Source organism: Sus scrofa, chromosome 14 (genome assembly GCF_054392235.1).
Source record: "Sus scrofa isolate SSC_HxYL_T2T_F1_AM1 chromosome 14, Sscrofa_HxYL_maternal_Yorkshire_Landrace_v2.0, whole genome shotgun sequence".
Lineage (NCBI taxonomy): Eukaryota > Metazoa > Chordata > Mammalia > Artiodactyla > Suidae > Sus > Sus scrofa.
Window position 1 is genome coordinate 53,555,401 of NC_139396.1, and position 21,625 is coordinate 53,577,025.

General features: G+C 48.6%; 1 protein-coding gene across 31 annotated transcripts in view; it reads left to right on the top strand.

Annotated features, from left to right (window-relative positions):
* Positions 1-21,625, top strand: part of CUX2 (cut like homeobox 2) — a 296,127-nt gene that overhangs the window by 39,772 nt on the left and 234,730 nt on the right. For 3 of the 31 annotated variants that reach the window (XM_084995995.1, XM_084995997.1, XM_084996025.1), the window contains exons 1-2: positions 18,099-18,252; positions 20,068-20,165. The exons of 26 other annotated variants lie outside the window; for them this stretch is intronic. In XM_084995995.1, the coding sequence (XP_084852121.1) occupies positions 20,148-20,165 (18 nt within the window). In that variant the 5' untranslated portion in view covers positions 18,099-18,252; positions 20,068-20,147. Of the gene's footprint in view, positions 1-18,098; positions 18,253-20,067; positions 20,166-21,625 lie in introns of those variants that run through there. 2 more of the 31 variants (XM_084996009.1, XM_084996014.1) reach the window with 1 other exon arrangement.

A 21,625-nucleotide genomic window follows, 5' to 3' on the forward strand; every position in this document is an offset into this window, starting at 1 on the left:
CCAAGGACTGCACACCTGCTCCAGAGAGAGCAATATGCTAACCCACAGGTGCCCAGAGAAGTGTAAAGGCTTCCTATAGACATACAGTATTTCCTCAGTAGAGATGAGATTTGCCCCAGGAGTTTCTGGCTTCTAAAAATCTGCCAGCTGCTTGCATAGTCTCCAGCCTTAGTGCTCTCTCTTGCTCCCCAAACTCCTATATCCTCCCTATCCCCAAACCGTCATACTCCTCATTCTTTCTAGCTTTTGCATTTGCTGTTTCCTTTGCCTGGAACACTGTTCCCCTCATTCTTTGCTGACCTCCCTCCTTGACTCTCTGCTGGCTTGGGTACCATCCTCTATCTCCTCTTCTTGCTCCTGGTCTGGGCTCCTTTCCAGGCCACCAGGTGATTCCCTGCTTCCTTATTGCTTTCTCCTATCAGGTGGTGAGCTCATTACTCTACATCGCAGCTTCAGTGACGTGCATGTCGCTTCGTGAATGCCAAATGGCTGGTGTCCTGATCAGAGGCCACATTTTTAAAGCTCAGTTTCCCTGGCTTCTCTTTAGCAGAAGATCTAGTATCCCTGGGCCTGCATTTCAGACAGGGCAGCGGCCAGCTGAGATGGATAATGGTGGTGGGAATGGACAGTTGATTTCCCCTTTTGCACAACCGTCACTGAGCCTGGTTGTGCTCTTGATGCTCCATTGCAGCACCCCCATAGCCATGTGAGTTAGCAGCCTCACTCTCAGGACCAGCTGTGGTGACTTTGTGCCTGGTAGGAGATTATTCTGCCTTCTCTGGCCTCAATGCAGCCATTCCTGAAAATGGCAGAATTTACATGACCATTCAGGGATGAGAGGAGCTCCGAAGCTTTTTTTTTTTTTTAATTTAACAAATGCTTATCAAAGGTGGCTTTGTGCCAGATACAACTCTAAATGCTTCCTAAATACCATCATTTAGATGATTTAATTCCCATAACTGCTCTATGATTATAGGTACCATTAATATCCCCATTTTGCAGAGGAGGAAGCTGAGGCACAAAGAGGTCAAGTGACTGGCCCAAGGTCACTCAGCAGAGTCACGCAGTCTGATTCCAGAGCTCCTCCAGTGTTCCTGTGTTCTCCTGCCTCTTGTTATTTCTGTGAATACCCAAAGCAGAGACTGTATGGTTGGGAAGGGGCTGCCGTATACGCAGTTACCTTGTAAAGGTCTTAAGTGATGATATTTTGCTCACAGTGGACAGTGCTGGCTGGCAGAGGTGGGCCAGGGTACCTGGTGAGTGGGTGCCCACAAGCAGCTGGGATGTCAGGGTCCCAGGAGCCAAGGTCAGAGCTGGTGACCATGTAGGGGTCTCTGGGAGGATCCAGGCCTATTTTCTGCCCTTAACATCTCGGGGTGGCTGGATGCTGGGCCCCTTGGGCCAGAAGCCTGGGAGCCTCTTTGAACCAGCACCATCCCTCAGAGGGTATTCACCTCAGCCTGTGCAAACAAGGGGGTTGGTCCCTTGGCCCATGGCCTACTTTATGAAATTCATCTCTGGAAAAATTACTCTCTGGGCAGAGCAGAGCATCTTGGCATCTCGTGGTAGGTGAGGCCTTCTGAGGCGGCCTGCCTCCCCAGAGCCGGGAGGAGAGAAACCCAGGTCCAGTTCCTGCTTCCTACTTGGCTGCCCAGGTGGGACGCTCCAGGGAAGGCAGCTCCCTCAGGTCCCAGGCTCTGAGTCCTCAGAGCTGGCGCCACCGGCCCAGGTGCCCCATCAGTGCCTGTTCCCTTGTATCCTGCCCAGGCTGGCCCCTTTAGTGGGTTGGAGCTGGCCCAAACACCAGCAGGTGAGTGGGCTTGGGTCAGAGAGTAATTTGTTTCTCTGGATTGTATCGATGAGCTGCCCTAATTAAGCACCTTGCTAATAAGAATCAGACCACTTCACTGGAGTCCAGAGGATCAGAGCCTGGCTCTGCCATGAACCAGCCACGGGTCCTAGGCAGAGCACTCAGTTGTGCAGAGGTCTCAGTTTTGTCCTCCACACCGTCGGGCTTCCTGTGTTCTCTTCCCTCTACACTGGACCCTGTGGTTTGCTGAATCCTTCCTGCTGAGCACATAGCAGGCGCTCGTGGCACTCAGGGGCTGTTGAGAGCTGCTGACTAAAGAGGCATTAGGTAGAGGCTAGATGGCTTTCTCTGGGAGAAGTTCTTGTCACTGGTGGTCAGACTATCGAGCTGTTTCTCATACTGGGCCTCTTCGATGGGTCTGTGAGGAAAGGGAGATGTTGGGAATGAGGACAATTCTTAAAACGTGTGACTGTTTGTATTAATGTATCCCACATTTACTGCTGTGTAACAAAGCACCCCAAAAGTTGCTAGGTAAAACAATGATTTATTCTGTGAGTCAGGAATCAGGATGGAGCCCAGCCGAATCAGCTTGTTTCTGCTCTGTGATATCTGGGGCTTTCTCTGGGAAGATTCAGAGTTTAGGGTAACTTAACAAGTCACCCATCTAGTGGTTGATGCAGGCTGCCTGCTGGGACCTCAGCTCCCAGCCAGGACACTAGCATGTGCCATCTCCACGTGGTCTTTCGGTGAGGATTCCTTTGGGCCTCCTGACAGCACGGTGGCTGGAGTCCAAGGGCGAGTGTCCTGAAGAGAGCAAGGTGAAGTGAAGGTGTTTGCACGATCTAGCCTCGGAGGTCGTTGGTGTCATTTCCATCTCCTCTGTGGTTGAGGTGGTTACAAAAGGCCACTGTGGTTCAAAGAGAGGGGCTGTAGGCCCCAGCAGTCCATGGGAGGAGTGTCAAGGTCACAGTGCAGGAAGAGCAGGCGAGATATTGTGGTGACCATCTTTGGGAACAATCTGCTACAGTAAGGGTCGTGGGGGGTGGATTCAGGGCTGAGTGTGACAGACCATGAGGAGAGAGAGAAGGTTGTGCAAGGGAAGTGGGTGTGACAGGAAGAGGCCAAGTGGGGAGCGGGTGTGACAGAGATGGCCAAGTGAGGAGAGTGGGTGTGACAGGAAGTAGCCGAACAGGGAGATCTATGTTGGCCAGAGCCTGCCGTGATGGAAGTGGGGCTGATGGTGACAGTGCCCAAGATACCGGCAGTGCCGTCTCTCTTCGATTGCCAAGCTACTCCCTTGAAGGCCTCAGGGTGGCCAGGGTGGTTCCAGCATGGATACCTGGGCTTCAGGTGGGCTGTGCCAACATCCTCCTTAATGGGCCCTGTTCTGCCCCCTGGCCCAGCCTCTGCCATCGCTCTCTCTGCCTGTGGGCCCCCAGCCTCCCCATTCCCACTAGCAGCCTCCCCTTCTTCCAGAAAGAGCGACTCCCACCTCAACAGCCTGGACGAGCTCCAACTACTGTACTTTTCTTCAAATAAAAGCGGCTAATTAACATTATTCTTTAATTATTGCCTTTATCAACAAGGGGTCTGATTTGTACCAGCAGGATAGTTGCTTTCCCTTAAACTACCCAAGTGAATGCTTCAGTTCCTGGTGCTTTTGAAATGAATTTGATGTCATCTGCCCAGAGTCACTTAATGGGAACGCCTGGGTAATGACTGAACGTGCTAACTCCGTTAGCAGCCCTGGAAGCATGTAATTTGGCCCCTCAGGCAACAGCACTTTTGAAATCTCTGGATAGTTTTGAACTCTCTGTTCTTAATTAAATATGCAATTTTTCACGGTAACCAGGTTAATTCTTTTGTGTTGTGTTGTAATACTGTTAGGAATTTTCATAGTTCTTATTAAACATTATTCAGGCATTGTGAATTCCATAATTAAAAAAAATGAAAAGAACAAAGCTTGATTCACTCCTTTCTTTTCCCTGGCTAATTTATCAAATGAATTTTGCAAATTTTTCTTTCTGTCCCCAGACAGTGTGGCAAGTGTTTTAAAGGGGAAGGATTTAATTGCCCTGTAGGGATTGGCTGGTTATGAAGGATTTGGCTGTTTGATTAGTAAACCCAGTTGGGAATGGTCTAATGCTCCGTGATCTTAAAAATTGTCTGATTGTACCCTCTCCAAGGAGGCCTCTCTTTTCGTTATGTAGAGCATCAACTTCCACAAGTGTGGTTATTAGGTAGTGAGGAAGGGGAGAGGAAAAAAAATCTGACTTAATTTTAAATTGGGGATCTTGGGAGATTTTTTTTACCCCCATTTCCCTGGCCGGGGAGGAAGGGAGAACACAGTAGAGGACTAGACAGAGAGAGACAGGGACAGAGCAATTCTCAAATTGCAGGTACAGGAGAAGGCGGAGGGAGGGCAGCTGAGAGGGTGGGGCCTGAGGGGACGTTTTGCTGCATCCTTGCAGATAATGATATCTACCACACTGGCCAGCTGAAGAGGCAGCTCATAAGCTGAGGAAGCCCCTCTGCAGGGTTTGGGGGGGGCAGGAGGGTTATTTTTCCATTTCTGAAATTGGACCTGATCTCTGAAAATATACGTAGGCCCCCACTGAGCATGGTGGGTCATGCATGAGAGAGGACCATGCCCCCCAAATGTCCTGATAAGGCCAGGCCCCTCTGTTGAGGTGCTGCTAGGCAGAAATAGCTGGGCCGTCCTGATGAGAGGAGTAAGGAGCACGGGCTGATTCCTGGACCTTCCTGATTTCAATGAGGGCCTCCTTTATGCCTCAGCCCCGTCTGCAGAATGGGGCAAGTGTTTTTCAACCTCTTCATTCTTTGCTAGATGCTACCTCCCCTGCCCCTAGCCTTAGCTTTCTGTATCCTGGAAGTGGGGAAGTGGCAGATGACATTAAGAGAGGATGGCAGGGGCCAGATCACACAGGGCCTTGAGGGCCACAGTGTGGAGCTGGTATGTTTTTTATTTTTTTATTTCTTTAAGGGCAAAACTCCTTAGGTATTGGAGGAGGGGAGGGATGACTTGGAAGAGATGTTATCAAAGAGAAGGTGGGGGGAGTGCCGGCCGGGCTGGGGGGCCTCTGTGTGGGAGGGTGGGCCCCGCCAGACAGCCCCTCCCTCCTCTGCTTGCCCCTTACATCTTTAGCCCTGAGCTTTAGGAAACTCCCCACTTTGAGGTCATCTCCCAGCTGGTCTGACATTTGGAGCTGGGGTAGGAGATGTGGCTCATGCCTTCCAGGGTGCTCGAGGGGCCGTGCTGCACTGGTTTTAAGCAGATGGTTTGGGTTTTCAAGAGAAGCCAGAAACCTGGGTTTTATGAACGTTATTTTAAGATGTAAATGCAGGGAAGAAATCGAAAATAGTTAAATGCTGGACACACAACAGGTTTGCCTGTTGATAAATATCAGATTGGGCCAGGGGTCCCTGGGTCTCTGAGGCTGTCTCGGTGCTTAAGGTGGCTCTAAACTGGTGAAAAGAAACATCTCAACGGCTTATTTATGAAGTATATTCCCAGCACCAAGGATGATGCTGAGCCCCTGGCAGGTATGAGCTCATTTAATCCTCCCGATTGGAGGAGGCAGGTAGAGACATGTGCACATTTCTCAGATGCGCAAGACTGAGTGTGAACCCCACGCATCAATCCCAACTCACATGGCCCTTTTGACAGGTCTCGAGACTCTGTGGAAGGCATGCGTCCCCAGGAAATCATGGCAGGGAGGTGGCAGTGACTTCTGTTTACATCACATGCTGATGCCCTTGCTTGATTCTGAAGTTAAAGCCAAGAGTTGATGACCCTGAGCTCTGCCTTGAGGGAGCTTTATAAAAAAATGAAATCAGGTCACCACACCCTCTCCTTCCCTTAAAAACTTTCAGTGGCTCCCCGTTGCTTATGGGATGATGTCCAAACTTTTACCTTGGCTTACAAGGCTTGTCATTATCACCTCCTGCCACCCTCATCCATCCCCACCATCCCATCTCTTCCTAGACCTCCTTACCACCAACTCCCCCAGCCAGACTTAAGCTATTACTAGGTCCACAAATGCCTTGTGCTTTCTTACCTCTAGACCTTTGCCTGTGCTGTTCCCCCTGCCGGGAACTCTCTTGTCATCACTCCACCTGGCAGGCTTCTCTCATCTTTAATCCAAGAGGCTCTCCTGAACCTCCTGGCAGGACCGGGGGCTTCCCCCATAACTCTTCCATCACACTTCGTTGGGCTTGCTGGCTTTGTCTTTGTGAAGACCCACAAGGACAGCATTTGGGTCTGTCTTGTTGACTCTTGTCAGAAGCACAGAGCTTGGCATATCTTAGATGCGCGATAAATATCTGTTGATGGCATGACACGTTCATTGCTCCCAGAGGTTTGGGGGGAGCAACCCCTAAACTTTCTGGACTCTGGCAGGAAGCAGGGGTTGAATTTGGTTTGAAGAAGACACAGAGGAGCAAATTCCACTTTCCTCAGGCCCAGTCTGGTCCACCCACTCTGGAAGGTTCTTTTGGAGCCCATGGCCCCCATAAAGTGGGAGCAAGACAAAGCCACTTCTCTGAGAGCCAGGCAAAGAGTGAGGCTGCTGTGGCCACCCTTAGAAGCAGAGAGAGAGGCTCGATGCCTGCTTGCCTTTCCTCCATGTTAATCGCCTTAATCCTCTGGATGGCCAGGTGCCAGTGATAAAGATGAAGGGAAGTGACACAGCTATCTTTCCTCCAAGAAGAGCTTGAGGCCTTAGAAAGAAAGCAGGTGGTGACATCTGCCACTTCTCTGCCTTGAGATGCCTGCCCTGCTTCACCCTTCCTGGGGTGGCTTTGGGAAGTTTCCCTACTGTGGCTCTGTGGGACCCAGGCTCTCTCACTGGTGAGACTGCTTGGATAGCCACAGGCCCATGGCATCTGTAGCCACAGGCACGTGCACACACGTTCACATGCACGCATGTGCACATACACCCACTTGCACGCGCACACATACACTCACACCTTCCCAGTCCTGCATCTGTAGGGTCCCTGCTCACAGCAGCACCATGCCTTCCTTTGCTCTGCATGCTTTTTCCTCTCTATTTTCATTCCTGAGTTGTTAGGGGACTAAGAGGAGCTGAGGAAAGCTTCTTGGGTTGTGTAGGGGGCGGGGGGAGGCACTGGTCACAGATGGATTATCAGGGGATCTTGTGACTGAAAGGAAAAGAAGAGAGTTTTAAAAATTAATTTTGTCTTATGAAAGCCATGTTGCTACGTTATTGGAGGGTTTTAAAAAGAGAAAAGAGGGAGAAGAAGGTGCCAAGAACACAGCCCCCTTGAGCACTTCAGTGTGCCTCCGTCTACTCTGCCTTCCTGGTCTGCCATCAGAAGTGTGGCCGATTCTATTTTGTGGTCTTTTTGCTTAACACTGGCATTGGCCTTTTCCATGGCATTTTGCTGTCTTCAGAACAGGTGTTTTACTGGCCTGATATTCCACAAAGTGAATGAATCCCTCCACCCTCAGCCAGACCATATCCCTGGGCATCTGCAGGTATTTTTGCTTTTAAAACACTGGCAATGGGAAAAATTTTTTATTTCTGGCTTTATGTCTTTGGTCCTAGTCTCAAGGCTAAGAATATGGCTCCAAAGTCAAGTAGACCTGGGTTCAAACTTTGTCCCTGAACATGGCACTTTACAGTAGATAAAACAGGGCCATGTAGCGAAGGTCTGAAAAGCTAAGGAGTCCAGCTCAGTGAAGAAACAGTTGGTTGAGGAAGCAGAGTAAGGGGAGGGGCTGGGCTCAGATATTCATTTGTTCAGTCAATAGTCATCTGTATTTATCCAGCCCCTCCTATGTGCCAGGTCCCAGGCTATGCCCTAATGATGCCCTGGTGATCAACACAGATATGCTGTCAGCCCTCATGCACCGTTGGTCTCCACAGTGTTTAGAAGTAAAACCCCTAAAGAGATTGACATTAATCAAATAATCACACATATTTGAAATTGCAAAACCTGTGAACAGCTGTGGAGGAAATGAGCTAGGAATGATGATATCATATAACAAATTTAATCTAGAAGTTAGAACTCCTAAATTAGCCAGGTAAGAGATGCCATGGTCATCCATGCAGATGAAGGGGGGGGCAGCATATGCAAAGGTCCTGGGGTGGGAGGTCACACCTTTGGTTCTGGGCAGTGAAAGACGGCTAGTGTTACTGGAGCATAGATTGAGGGGCGGGGAGGTGGGGTGGGGTGTGGCTGGGGAGGGTAGATAGGGTTGGCTCAAATGGGGCTTGTAGGCCCTGCTGGGGTTTTTATCTTGAAACAGAGTGGAACCGTGACTGGGTGAAGGGAGCATTGGAGGGATGAAAGAGGAGAATTTGGAGGGCTTTGAGGACCTAGAGCCTAGGGTGGGAGAAGCGGCTAGACAAGGAAAATCAGCTGTACCCACCACTGTCCCCTGTCTGGAAACTGCATGCCTGGCCACTCCAAGCATCCAGAAAATTCATCAGTCTGTAGGATGGAGCAGGTCAAGGTAGAAAGAGTAATAGAGCAATTTCCCTGGGCAGATGGGAAGGGCCTCACCACATTGAAATATATGCTTCCTTTCTGCCATTTATTATTTACCTAGGGGCTTGTGATGAGAGTAAGATCCAAAAGAAAAAAAAAAAAAAAACCCACCAAATCCCACATTGCTTCAGGCATGCAGCCTGAGGGAACAAGTATTTTTTTCTCCAGTATTTTTGCGTGTTTGAATGTGTGAAATGCTGTGCTGAAATTCTAAGCCCCGCTAGAATAGGGAGCTCTGGGGCCTTCAGGGCCATCAGGAGGGGGCCACCGTCGCCCTTCCCATCCCCACGAGGGCCCGCCCTCTGAAATGATAGGCTTCTGTTTCTCATCTGCTTGTGTTCCAATAACTCAAGCGTGGTCCGCCTCGGGGGCTGGAGGTTCTTAGGCAGCCTGGTTTCTGGAATGGTGAAATTCCCGAATGAGAGGTTGGGAGGCAGGGAGTCCAGGGGATTTGGCGGCTGCCCCTGCATAGTGATATTCTGTGCCTCACACATTCTTATTAGCATCGTAATCACTCCAAAATACTGATTCATTATCGCGCTCCAAGCTGCAGACTGAGGCAGTGGGGTTTAATAGTTCCATATGAGCCATTCTGGGCTGTTGAGTAAATATTGCTCATTCTGAAAAATTGGGTAAATGTGTGTTTATGCTGGCAATGAGCAAGGCAGCAGCCAAGTAGGTAGTTGGTGCCTGGGCCGGCGCCAGGCGAGGTAGTGGGGGACAGGGGAATGCTTACACTCCAAAAAGTGTCCTGTTCATGGCTGGCCGGCCTTGAAATACTCTCCTGGACAGGAAGGTTGGGATTAGGAGGGAACTGTGCTCTGAAATGAGAGTAGAAGTACTTTTCATGTTTCCAGAGTAGATGGGAAAGACCCCAGGCCCTCCAAATTTGAAGAGACAAACGATTGGTTTCAGAACTGGAAGGCCAGTAACTCTGGCAGTGTGGCAGAGATGAGGTGTGCAGGTGAGTAAGGTCCACTCTGACGTCTCTGTTCTGCCACTTGTGAATTGTGGAACCCCAGGCAAGTTGCCTGACCCCCTCTGCGGCCTCAGTTTTCTCATCTGTAAAATGGAGATGATAAAAGTACTTTCTCATAGGATTGTGTGGGATTTAAACAAGCATATTCCTACAAAGTTCAGATGGTGCTCGGCATCGTGCACAGGAAATGTTGGATGTTAACACAGTCTGGTGTGGTGTGGAGAGAAGATTTGTATTTGGATCTGGCTGTCTCTGGGGTTCTGCAACTTTGAGAATCTGATGAAAGCTAAGGACCCTCTCTTTAGGATCGTGATAGAGACATAGCATTTTTCATATAGTTTTCAGGGAGTTGTTGGGCCCTTCTTATTTAGGTATTCCAAATTAGGGGCTCTCGATCTCTATTGAGCACCCTGCTACAGAGTGGAAGTGAGTCAGTCATAAGCTCTGGAACCTTCTAGAACTGGGTTTCAGCCATAGCCTAGGTTTCATCCTGGCTCTCTTCCATATTTGCTAGATAAAGTTAGGTAAGTGAAGATATATGTTTGAGCCTGTTCTCATACTTGATGTGGAGTTCTTCATGTGAAAAGGACTTGGACCACGTAAGGCATTTGGCCCAAAGCCTGGCACACAGATGGTCCCACTTGATTTAAGACCTTAGGGTTGCTGAGTGTAGGCTCTGCTCCTCTGTTATGTTTGTAGTTGATACGTAGTAATTCCTTTATCTGAAGTTCTGGAATCTGAGCTTGCTGGTTATGTTCATAGTGTCTATTGTTTCTCACACGTATTAGACTCTTTCCCCATGTGTTTTGTAATTTAGGATTGAAAGCTCATCTTTAGTAGGATTAAATCTCTGAGAATTTTGTGTGGCCTGGGGTTAGCTCTAGAGTAGAAGTCGGTAAACTTTTTCTATAAAAGGCCAGATAACAAATATTCTTAGCTTTGCAGGCTGTAGTCTCTGATGCAGCAACCCAGCCCTGCTGTTGTGCAACAAAAGCAGCCAGAAATAAGTAACCTAACGGGTGTGGCTGGATTTGGCCAGGAGGTGGGTGGGTTTGCCCCACAGATCATAGTTTGCTCACACCTGCTCTGGAGAGATTTTGTATTTGCTTTTGCTTAATGTCCAGGGGGTATTACCAGAGGAGAATGATTTTTTTTTTAATGTTAATTGCTTGCCTTGACAGCAGTAGTTCTCAAAGTGAGGTCCCTGGACCAAAAAGCATCTGGGAACTTAGGAAAATTCTTGGGCCCTATCCCAGATCTTCCGAATTGGGAATGCTGGGGGTAGAGCCCCCAGTCTGTGTATCCAGGTGATGCTGGTGTAGACAAGTCTGAGAACTTGAAGGGGAGTGTAACAATGAACTCCAGCCCCTTGTGAGGGCAGAACTATGGTTATGAATTATCAGGAGAAGCTACTTTTTGGTTTTCCGATCTAGAGGCATGGCCAAGACAGATCAAATTCTACTGTTTTCTTCTTTCTGCATTAGTGGATAGACATGTTCTGACCCACTCTGATGGAGGGTGAAGCCCTCTGGACTACTAAGATGGGCACTTCAGCACCGTTGGCAATGAAAGGGTGCCCATCTTAGTGACTTTGAGTTTCCTCTTTAGTTTTGGCCCTTGAGATTTTCTCCTACTTTCTTACTGAACTGACCTATATATTTAAAGGCATGTTGGTATATTTCATGTATTATTTCTGGGTGTTTTATAGTGTGAGCATTTTCAGGTTATCTTGTCTCTCATATTACTAGACATGAAATCCTTTCAGTGTAATGGAAGGTTGAGTTTCTCCTTTAGGATTCTTCTTTAGACTGTCTGGCAGCTCCCATGCTTTTTAGGTGTTCTGACATTTGTCACCTGCCCTGGAGTCAGGGCCCACTTTGTCATTCACAGAGACCAGAGGCCAAACATCCCCTGGGGAATCTCTCCATCCTGCCTTTTCGCAAGGCTTGGATCCAGTTCTGCTAACATTTGTTGAGCACCCACTGGTGCTAGGCCCTGGGTGAGGGATGAACAGGGTTCGGCTCTGTACAGGTGACAGGTATCTCTGTGCTAGAGGATGCCATTCCGTGGTCACTGTACCTGGGGACCTTCCTCTATCCCAGCGTGTAAATCCCCTTTTGTCACTCTAGGGGAGTTTGACCCCTTTAAGTGTTTTCCTCTGGGGGCAAGAATGGTGTCAATATTAAGAACACAAGCTTTGAAGTCTATTAGAGTCAGTTTCAGCAATCAGCCCTGCCTCTTACAAGCTGTGTGATCATGGGTAAGCCCCTGTACTTCTCTCAGCATCAGCTTTTCTGATAGTCGGATAGGATGAGGGTTGCTGTGAGGATCCAATGAGATTATTAGTGGACAGTACTTAGCAGAGTGCCTGGGACCTAATGAGTGCCCAGTAGATGTTCCTGTTTGTGATCCAAATGACTGTTGTGAGTTCGTCTCTTATGATGATGGAGTAGGAAAAGTCAGGCTGGGGAGATGACAGGGCCCTCAGGTGCTGGTAGGATGACAAAATCAGGCAGCAGCCAAATACCATTGTTCAGCATGTAACAGATACACCTTGGGGTATTTGCCCTGCTCATCACCATTCCTGTGGTGGCCTTCTTCTTGCTTCCTACCTCCTCCCTTCAATCACGTGACTCAACCCAGAGAGAAAAGGAACTACCAATCATATCACTCCATCTCTTGACCACCCTGATTGGCCACATGAGTCAAGGGGCTATCACATGACTCAAGGTGGGCCAATTAGGGAGCTTCCTGGGATTTTTTCAACTAAAGCAGAGTAGGGAGTCCATTTTTTCTCTAGCTGAGATGCTGGAGGGAAGGAAGCCTAGAGCTGCCTATGGCCAGGGCTACAGATAGCTTCATGGGGACAAAGTGAAACCAGCCTTCAGGAAAGGCTGAGTCAGGATATGGAAAGAGACAGACTTGGTTGAATCATCCCAGAAGTCACCTTCCCTACCTCTTAGTAGTTTGATTACAGGAGCCCACCCTGTTGTTTAGTTTTTTTGGATTGGGTGGCGTTGGGGGGGGGGGGCAGCGGCGTTAAGCTCTTTATTTAACTTTTTAATACCCTCCAAAACAATTCTTTGTATGCAGCAATCCAGAAACTCTGGGCACTCCATTCTGTATGACCGAATTTCTGCAAGGTAAACCAGACACGTGCCATATCTGCCACCTGGCCTGGTGCTGACCTGCCGGGTAGTGCAGCATGTGCCCTGTTGTTTGAAAAACATCAGGAGGAGGGGACAGAGGGAGGCCACACAGTGTGCCAGGACATAGCCCTGAGAGGAGCTGTACTGCCTTCAGGGTTTTAAATGTACCCTTTCTGCAGGAATTTTTGGAAAGGGGCTGGACAGTGTCTCAGCCACAGTCATGTCAGTAAACCACCCAGAGAAAGAAGCTCCCACCTGAAGCTTTAGGAGATGTGGGGTGTTCCCTCCTTCTGGGTCTCAGGTTCTCTTTTTTGGGAGCCCCTAGCAGGGGTCACCTACCCTCCTTCCCTGTTATATGTAAGACCAGCAAGTCTTGCACATTGAGAATGGATTTTGCCTACTCCTGAAACGTGGCTTGCAGACACCCATGAAGTCCCACACATCTCCCTGAGCCCACCACACCTGCTGGCGTTCAACACAGTTCTTTCTCCCTGCTCATCCTTGATCTCAAAAAAGATCATCTTGAAAAAGATTGTTTTGTGGCGTTTTGTTTACTCAAACGCCACCTTTTCTCGTTTTGCCAGCGTTGCTCTTCCTCCACCCCTTCCTTTGATTTCTTTCTTGGATTTGCTCTGGGGTTGGCTTCCTTAAACCAAAATAACTCTCACAATGCATGGGGAGAGCGCTTCCTGTGGGTGAATGACATCTGTATGAAAAGACGGCAAAGCTGCCGATTTCTGTCCTTTGAAGACACTTGTCAGCCAGTGCCGCAGTGGAGTGTCAGACGTCACCTGGGGTGACTGTGGAGACGCCGGCAACAGCTTTTTTCCAGAAAGGCTTCAGCCCAAACTTCGCGCTCTCTGGGGACCTAGGAGCAGCATCCATTTTCTGGAGATTAAAGGCGATGCTGGTTGGAGCAGCTGGTATTTTTGACTGTGTTCCCAGCAGGGCCCTGCAGCAGCACTTTGTAGCTCACCTGCTCTGCCTTTCCTGGTTCTACTCTTTCCTGACTTATGTGTCTCCTCAGGGGACTGGTAGCTCCAGGCAGACCCCTGAGAGGAGGAGAGAAGGGGTGCCGGCGGTGCCACTGTGGTGCTCCTCTAGGAGGGGAGGGGGACATCTCATGGTTTAGAATGTGGCTCTGGAGTCAGGATTGTTCTGAGTTTCAATCCCAGCTCTGTCATCCTCACTGAGCCAACCCTGTCACTTCCCTGGGCCTCAGTTTTCCTATCTGTCCGGTAGGGTCATTGGATTTAGTGAAGACTTCCTTAGCTTGGTGCCTGGCACATAGCAAGGGCTCAGTAAATTTTAGCTGCTGCTCACCTCTCCAGATTCACCCTGGCTGACCCTCCCTGATGGCCCATTACCTCTCTTTAAGAGGTGACAACTCCTTCACCCCAAGGTCAACCACAAATAAAACCTGCTGCATTTATGTAGTGGTATTTTGTCTGTATTTTGTGTTCCTGTCAAAAGCAAGTCCCCACACCCCCAGCCTCTTCACCCCTATACCATTTTGTTTCCTCTGTTCCTCTAATCTTTTGTCCATCTTTCTGTCATAGTACAGTGCTGATGGCAGTATCTAACTTGGGGAATGGCAAACTCCCACGAGCACAGGGCCAGGCAGGTAACATTAATAATGAATTCAGACCTGGGCAAGCAGGAAGAAGTTTAATGGGGGAGCAGGGGGAGCTGGACAGAGGAAATACCTGACTGCTGGCTGGTTATGGCCCAAATCTGGGTTGTAGTTACATCCTGTCCCTACTCCCACCAAGACTGTGAGCTCCATGAGGCGGGGGGCACCTTCCCTCGCGGCTGCCCGAAGAGCCCCGTGCTGGGGATAACACATCACAAGGGTCAGCAGATTTTTGATGAATAAATGCATTTGCTGTTGACCTACTCATTCATTTAAAAAGTAAGACATGTTCAACATGCAAGTTGTAGAAAGAATAAGCAAAAAGAAGAAAATAAGAATCACTCACTTCTGAGATAAATCTTTATCATAATTTCTTCTTTAAAAAAAAAAAAGGGAGGAGTTCCCGTCGTGGCACAGTGGTTAACGAATCTAACTAGGAACCATGAGATTGTGGGTTTGGTCCCTGGCCTTGCTCAGTGGGTTAAGGATCCGGCGTTGCCATGAGCTGTGGTGTAGGTTGCAGACGTGGCTTGGATCCCGCATTGCTGTGGCTCTGGCGTAGGCTGGTGGCTATAGCTCTGATTCGACCCCTAGCTTGGAAACCTCCATATGCCACGTGAGCAGCCCTAGAAAAGGCAGAAAGACAAAAAAAAAAAAAAAAAAAAAAAAAAGGCGAAAGGAGTTCCCGCCATGGCGCAGCAGAAACGAATCCGACTAGGAACCATGTGGTTGCGGGTTTGATTCCTGGCCTCGCTCAGTGGGTTAAGGATCCGGCGTTGCTGTGAGCTGTGATGTAGGTTGAAGGAGCAGCTCAGATCGGATGTGGCTGTGGCTGTGGCGTAGGCTGGCAGCTGTGGCTCCAATTGGACCCCTAGCCTGGGAAGCTCTGTATACGGGTTCAGGTCGGCCCTAAAAAAAAAAGGAAAAGGCAATTTCTTTGGATTTTATGTAACAAGCATACAGAAAAGGACGTGGATTATACGTGTTCATCTCAACGACTTGTCACAAACATGGAACCGTCACTCAGATTGAGAGATAGAACATCCTTGTCTCCCACCCCAGAAGCCCCATTAAGCCCCTCCCGATCACAGCCAGCCTGTACTGCAAGGGTTACCCATCCTGACTCCTAACAGCATGCGTTAGTTTTGCCTCTTTGTGAACTTTATGTAAAGGGAATCATCCAGTGTGTGCTCTTTTGTGTCTGGCTTCTTTCACCAACATTATGTTCTCAAGATTCACCCGCCTTGTTGTGTGTAGCTGCACTTCATTCGTTCCTGTTCCCATTTAGCATTCTATTGTGAGAGGAGACCACAATTTATTCATCCATTCTCCTGTTGATGGACATTTGGATGGCTTCCAGTTTGGGGCTCCTAACAACAGTGCTTCTAGGAACATTTGTGCCTAAGCGTCTCTTGGGTGAACAGGTGCACACATCTTTCTTGAGTATAAATCAGGGTTTCTCCATCTTGGCCTAGTTGGCATTTGGGGCTGGATGATTCTTTGTGGTGGGTGGGGGCTGTCCTGGGCGTTAGAGGATGTTTAACAGTATCCCTGGCCTCTAACCATTAGGTGCCAGTAGCATCCCCCAAATTGTGACTATCAAAAGAGTCCCCTCAGGGGTAAACAGAATCGCCTATGGGGGAGACCCACAGTATATATCAGGGAGTGGATTGCTGGGTTACAGGGTAGTATTGGCATAACTTCATAGCAGTATGTGCAAGGGGGTTTTCCAAAGTGGTTGTACCAGTTTAAACTTCTGTAAGCTGTATGTGACCTTCTAACCATTTCTAATGCCTTTATATATAATTTATATATAAATTTTAGGGAGTGAAGTCAGGTGAAAGTATTATTCTACCTCATGCTAGATTACATAGTCTAGTCTTTTATGTCTATGTCTCTCTCTTTTTTTTTTTTTTTTTGCCACACCCATGGCATATGGAAGGTCTTGGGCCAGAGATGGAATCTGAGCCACAGCTGCAGTGTGGCCGGATCCTTAAGCCTGCTGCACACAATGGGAACTCCTGGTTTTTTTTGTTGTTGTTGTCTTTTTGGGGCTGTACCTGTGGTGTATGGAAGTTCCCAGGGTAGATGTTGAATTAGAGCTGCAGCTGCCAGCCTATACCACAGCCACAGCAATGCCAGATCCGAGACACGCCTGCAACCTACACCACAGCTCACAGCAACACCAGATCCTTAACCCACTGAGCTAGGTCAGGGATCAAACCTGCGTCCTCATGGATACTAGTTAGGTTCATTACCACTGAGCCACGATAGGAACACTGGGAACTCCTAATCTCATATGTCTTCTATCATTTGTTCATCCATTAGAGAGCAGTAAAATAATAAAATCTGTACTTAACTCTGGCATCTGACTTCCTTTAGTTTAATACCTGTCTTTGCCTCTCGCTGTGTGGTTTTGACCAAGTGACATCACCTCATTGTGTCTCAGTTTCCTCTTCTCTCAAACAGAAGCAGTAATGATACCTCCCTCTATTATTTGGAGATTACATGAGTTCATTCATATGAGGCATGTGGAACAAGGCCTGGCCCATGGCGAGTGCTGTGTTGATTGCTACTGTCCATTTTAGTGGCTATAAATATTCTCTCATGTGTATGTGCTATGGTTTATGTCAAGTAGTTCTTCGGCGTGGAGTGGTAAATGTTTTTCATTTGGGCTGCCAGATTATGCAAAAACTAAAATGATAATAATTCAAGTTAAACTTGAGTTTCAGATAAACAACAAATAATTTTTAATGTAAGTATATCCCATGCAATATTTGAGATTTTTCCACTAAATTTTTGTTTTTGTTTTTACTTTTTATTTTTATTTTGTCTTTTTGCCTTTTCCAGGGCCGCTCCCTCAGCATATGGAGGTTCCCAGGCTAGGGGTCTAATCAGAGCTGCCAGATCCAAGCTGCGTCTGTGACCTACACCATAGCTCATGGCAACGCTGGATCCTTAACCCACTGAGCAAGGCCAGGGACTGAACCGCAACCTCATGGTTCCTAGTCAGATTCATTACCACTGCGCCACGATGGGAACTCTGACTAAATTTTTATACTAAAAAATAGTTGTTGCTTATCTGAATTCAAATTGATTGGAGTGTTCTGTATTTTATCTAGCTATCCTCTTAATTCCATTTCTTTTCTCTTTTGAGCATCACAGTGATTAACGTTCTGGAAGCTCCATCTTAGCACACAAATAGGGTTTCCCAAACTTGGCTTCTCAGCTGAATCACCTAGAGGCTCCTTAAAGTACAGAGTCCTGACCCCACCCTAGATCTCTTGAAACTGCATCCCCAAGGCTGGGTTGAAAGTCTAAATTTCTTTTTTTTTTTTAAGGGCCACACCTGCGACATATGGAGGGTCCCAGGCTAGGGGTCCAATCGGAGCTACAGCTGCCAGCCTCCGCCACAGCCACAGCAACGCCAGATCCAAGCTGCATCTGTGACCTACACCACAGCTAACAGCAATGCCGGATCCGTAACCCACTGAGCGAGGCCAGGGATCGAACCCACAATCTCATGTTTCCCAGTCGGATTTGTTTCCGCTGCGCCAGGGACGGGAACTCTAGGAAAGTCTAAATTTTTAACCAAGGCCCCAAGTGACTCAGAGCCAAGACTTTAGGGTAAACTGCTACCCAGCCACGTTTGTGATGTGCTGTACGGAAGGTGGGGCAGGGAAGATTCTTCCTTGCTGCTCCCTGCCTGGTCAGCCTTCCCCTGTGGGTGAAGGTAAAGGGCCTAGCCCTGACTGGCCTTTCCTGAGATACCTCTGCCTGAGGCTTCCAGCCTGGGCAGAGGACTGAGGGGGTGTCTCTACTTCCGGCCATTCCCCAGCTCAGCCCTGAGCCCGCCCCAGCTTTATAGGAAGCGGCACTGAACTTTGGCAGCGAGAGGGAAAGGTGGGGGTGTGGGCACCAGGACCAGCTGCATTGATTTTTGTCTGTACTTCTTGGAAGCCCTGTCATGAGGAAAACAGGCAGTGGGTAAACAGTAGACGGCGGCCTCCACTGCACGGAGGGCCTGGCGGCCCTGAGAGCCCGTCTCAGCTCAAAATGCCTGCCAGATTCTGACTGTCGCTGCTGGGAGGCAAAGTGCCCCTCGTGACCAAGCCTGAGGCCTCCTGAGACTCCGCTGTCTGGCCGGGTAAGGTCCACCACCCTCTCCATGTCCCTGCCTGACCAGAGCCTCAGGGACTCATAGTCCATTCATTCCATCCCCCTGGGCAAGCTCTGGTCTGGCTCCGGCAGGCGAGGCCTGAGAGAAGGAGTGGAAGGACAGAGGTGTTCGCCACTCGCTCCTGTCCCCGCCCTCAGCCCTGCCCACAGTAGCAGCTGCTGTCCCCAACTTGAAGGACAGATCTGACTTCTTTTTTGTATCAGCTGCTTCTGGGTGCTCTGGAGCCGCCAGGCCTCAGCCAGCTGGGCAGGCCGACCCTGTCTGCTCAACTCCAAGCCACAAAATTACAGCTCAGACAGGATCAATATGATCAGGTCCCAGGGCCTTCAGAGGATGCTTTTGCTTTGAGGAGAGGTCAGAAGGGGCCTGAGACTTATAAATATATTATTATTGAAGAGAGGATTCCTGGTGGCCTGTAAGAGTTTGTTGGCTGGGGAGTCAGCCTCCCTCTGGCCTCCGGGATGCCGCGGCAGAGCCAGAGTGTTCAGGCTATTTCGGCCGGAGTGGGCTGAGTGCTTCCCCCAGCAGTGAGGGGGTCTTCAGGGTTTGGGTTTGGGCTTGGGAAGGGAGATGGTCACCTTCCTTGTATATTCATTTAGTGCTGACAGCTTGTGCTGGGCACAGACATTTTCTGGGAAAGAACTCATCGAGCAAATATGCTTAATTAGTTCTTCCTTTCCTTCTTAAAGTGCTCGTTGTAGCCTGGTCATTGTTCTAGACTGAGAGAATAGTATTGTTCCCAAGCCAGATGAGGGCCTTGTCTTTGGAATTTATAGTTCTCAGTATTTATCCTTATTGATGAGGAACCCAGAAATCAGATAGGTGGAGTGATGTGCCCAGGGTCCCTTAGCACGAGACCCCTGCAAGGTTCAACTCTCACTAGTAAATGAACAAAATAATCTCTTGATCAAGTGAGAACCTAAGTCCAAATAATAATGCTGATGATGTTGATGATAACCAGCATTCCTTGAGGGCTTACTATGTGCCAGAAATTGTGCTAATAAGTGAGTTCCATGAGGTCTGTATTATTATCTTCCCATTTTTTTAAAGTTGTGAAAGCTGAGGTTCAAAGAGGTGGATTCACTTTCCCAAAGTCACACAGCTAGCAAGTGGCAGAGCTGGAATTTGAACCCAGGACTTGGGCTTTCAAGCTTAAACACATTGTGCAGGGACTTTCTGGGGTTCCCACTAAAGCCTTGTGTGCTGGAGTGGAAGGTCAGGATCATTATTTTTATGAAGGCCCAGCACTGGGGTTGGGATTGCACAGTGGAAGAGGGTGCCGATTCACCACCAACTTTATCAAACGCTCTTCCAAGGAGTACAAAACATCTGAGGTAATAATAGCAATAATATCGACAAAAACAACAGGTGCCATTTGTTGAGCATTTGAGTAATTCCCGTGTGCCTCCCATATAAAGATTACCCTAAAATACATAGCTGTTTTGTTATTCCCATTTGACGGATGAGAAAACCAAGGCTCAGAGAGATTGAGTCACTTGCTCAGGCTCACATAGCCAGGAAATACAGAGCCAGGATTTAAACCCTGTTTGCCTGCACAGCCCGTAGCAGCTACCTGGGGTTCTCCCAGCGGCTGCCCAAGGGGCCCATGAAGGCCTCTCCACACTCTTCTGGGGTGTCCGTGTTCAGAACAAGGAAGTGACTTGCCTCAGTCCCCTTGGCCACTCAGCGGACCATCCAGATTTTGTCTCCCAGCTTCCATTCTATTTCTAGGACGACCCAAGACTCTTACATTTTCCCTCCTAAATCGTTCTTCCTAATCAGGTCAGCTGTGGAATAACGGGCCCCAGAATAATGCCAAGAACAGCCTTTGCTGCCGCTGGATTTCCTGCTTGCTTAGCAGGATGGAAACTTTGGCGTGGGTATGTGTCCTTTTAAAAAATCCTTTATTTACTCTGTTCTTGTTTTTATAAGATATGACTCTTAATGAGGTTTTAATTCAAGGTCAAAGAGTCTAGAAGTTGGCGAGAAAGCCCATGGCCCCTCTGGGTCTCGCCAGACACAGAAACAGCCAATGGCTGACTTTTTTCATCTCATCCTTTAAACAGTCCCATTGCAACAGAGCTCTTCCTTGCATGAGGAGGTAAAATATTTGAACTGACTGTATTGCCTGTTCCTAACTGTTTGCAAAATGCAGTCAGGCCCCCCTGGTCTTTGTTTATTTTTTCCTTTTCTGTAGTTCAAAGAAAATAATTTATTAACTTGGGAATTAGGGATAATATCGTTCCCTAGCCATGCAGCCCCCTGAGGCCTGGGCCAGCCTATCTGCGCTGCTTGGGAAGTTGAGACAGGCTTTTTTGTCAAAGGCACAGCCGTGGCAAAGCCCAGGTGGACGGGGCTAATGTATTCACGGTCATGATACGAAAACCCCTAGTGTCTGGAACCCAGCCTCCAGGGGCCAGTGGGGCCATGCCATCGACCTGAAACCCCTGGACTGCGCCCTGGTCTAAATCCATCAGGCTAGCCAGCCCTGGTCTTGGACCACTGAATAATTTACGGTCCTACGGAGCGGCGAGCAGCGGGTCACCGGAGTTCATGGGTTAATAACAGGTTTGGTTTTCGATGTCAGCAGCTCTCTTGATAACGTATGAAAGAATCCTATTCTGTTGATTAGATTTTGAAATGGATCAATTTTTAATCAGCCAAACACCTGACTCACTCAATAAGAGTTGCATTGTGGAGACAGGATGGAGGCCGGCTTTATTTACAAGAGTGTTTGTTTTTTGGGGGCCATACGCAAATTCCCACCCAGATCCCTCCTCCTGGAAGAAATTGACCGGATTATCTCCCACCTCAAATGGCAGCGTTTGATTCACCTTCTGATTAGTTGGGAAATCCATGGGTCTGTTTAAGAGATAAGAACAGCAGCTAACAGTTTGATTTAGTCATCCACGGTTATTGATGGAAAAAGCATTTATTTGCCAATGGAGAAATTTTGCTTAATGTAACAGCGTGGAAGAAGGGAGGAGACAAAGGGCGTTGCAGTGATAGCCAGGGGGTGGCCAAGGCATTTTACCACTGGGGGTGGCTAGGGTTTCCAGCCCTGGCTCTGAGGTTTTCCAAAACAATGGTATGGAAGTGGGCCAATGAGCAAATGAAGGCACAGAAGGTTCATTGTGGAGGGGGTTGCTTCTGGTCATTTTATTTATTTATTCAACACACAGTTGAGCCCATACTGTGTGCCAGGTACTGCGCTGGGCATCAGGAATGAAGCTGCTGTCAAGAGAGACAAGATTCCTGCCCACATAGAGTATCCAATCTGGTTGGGGGAGGGGGAGCCAGGCAGTGAAAGAAGATCAAGATAGATAATTGTAAAACATGC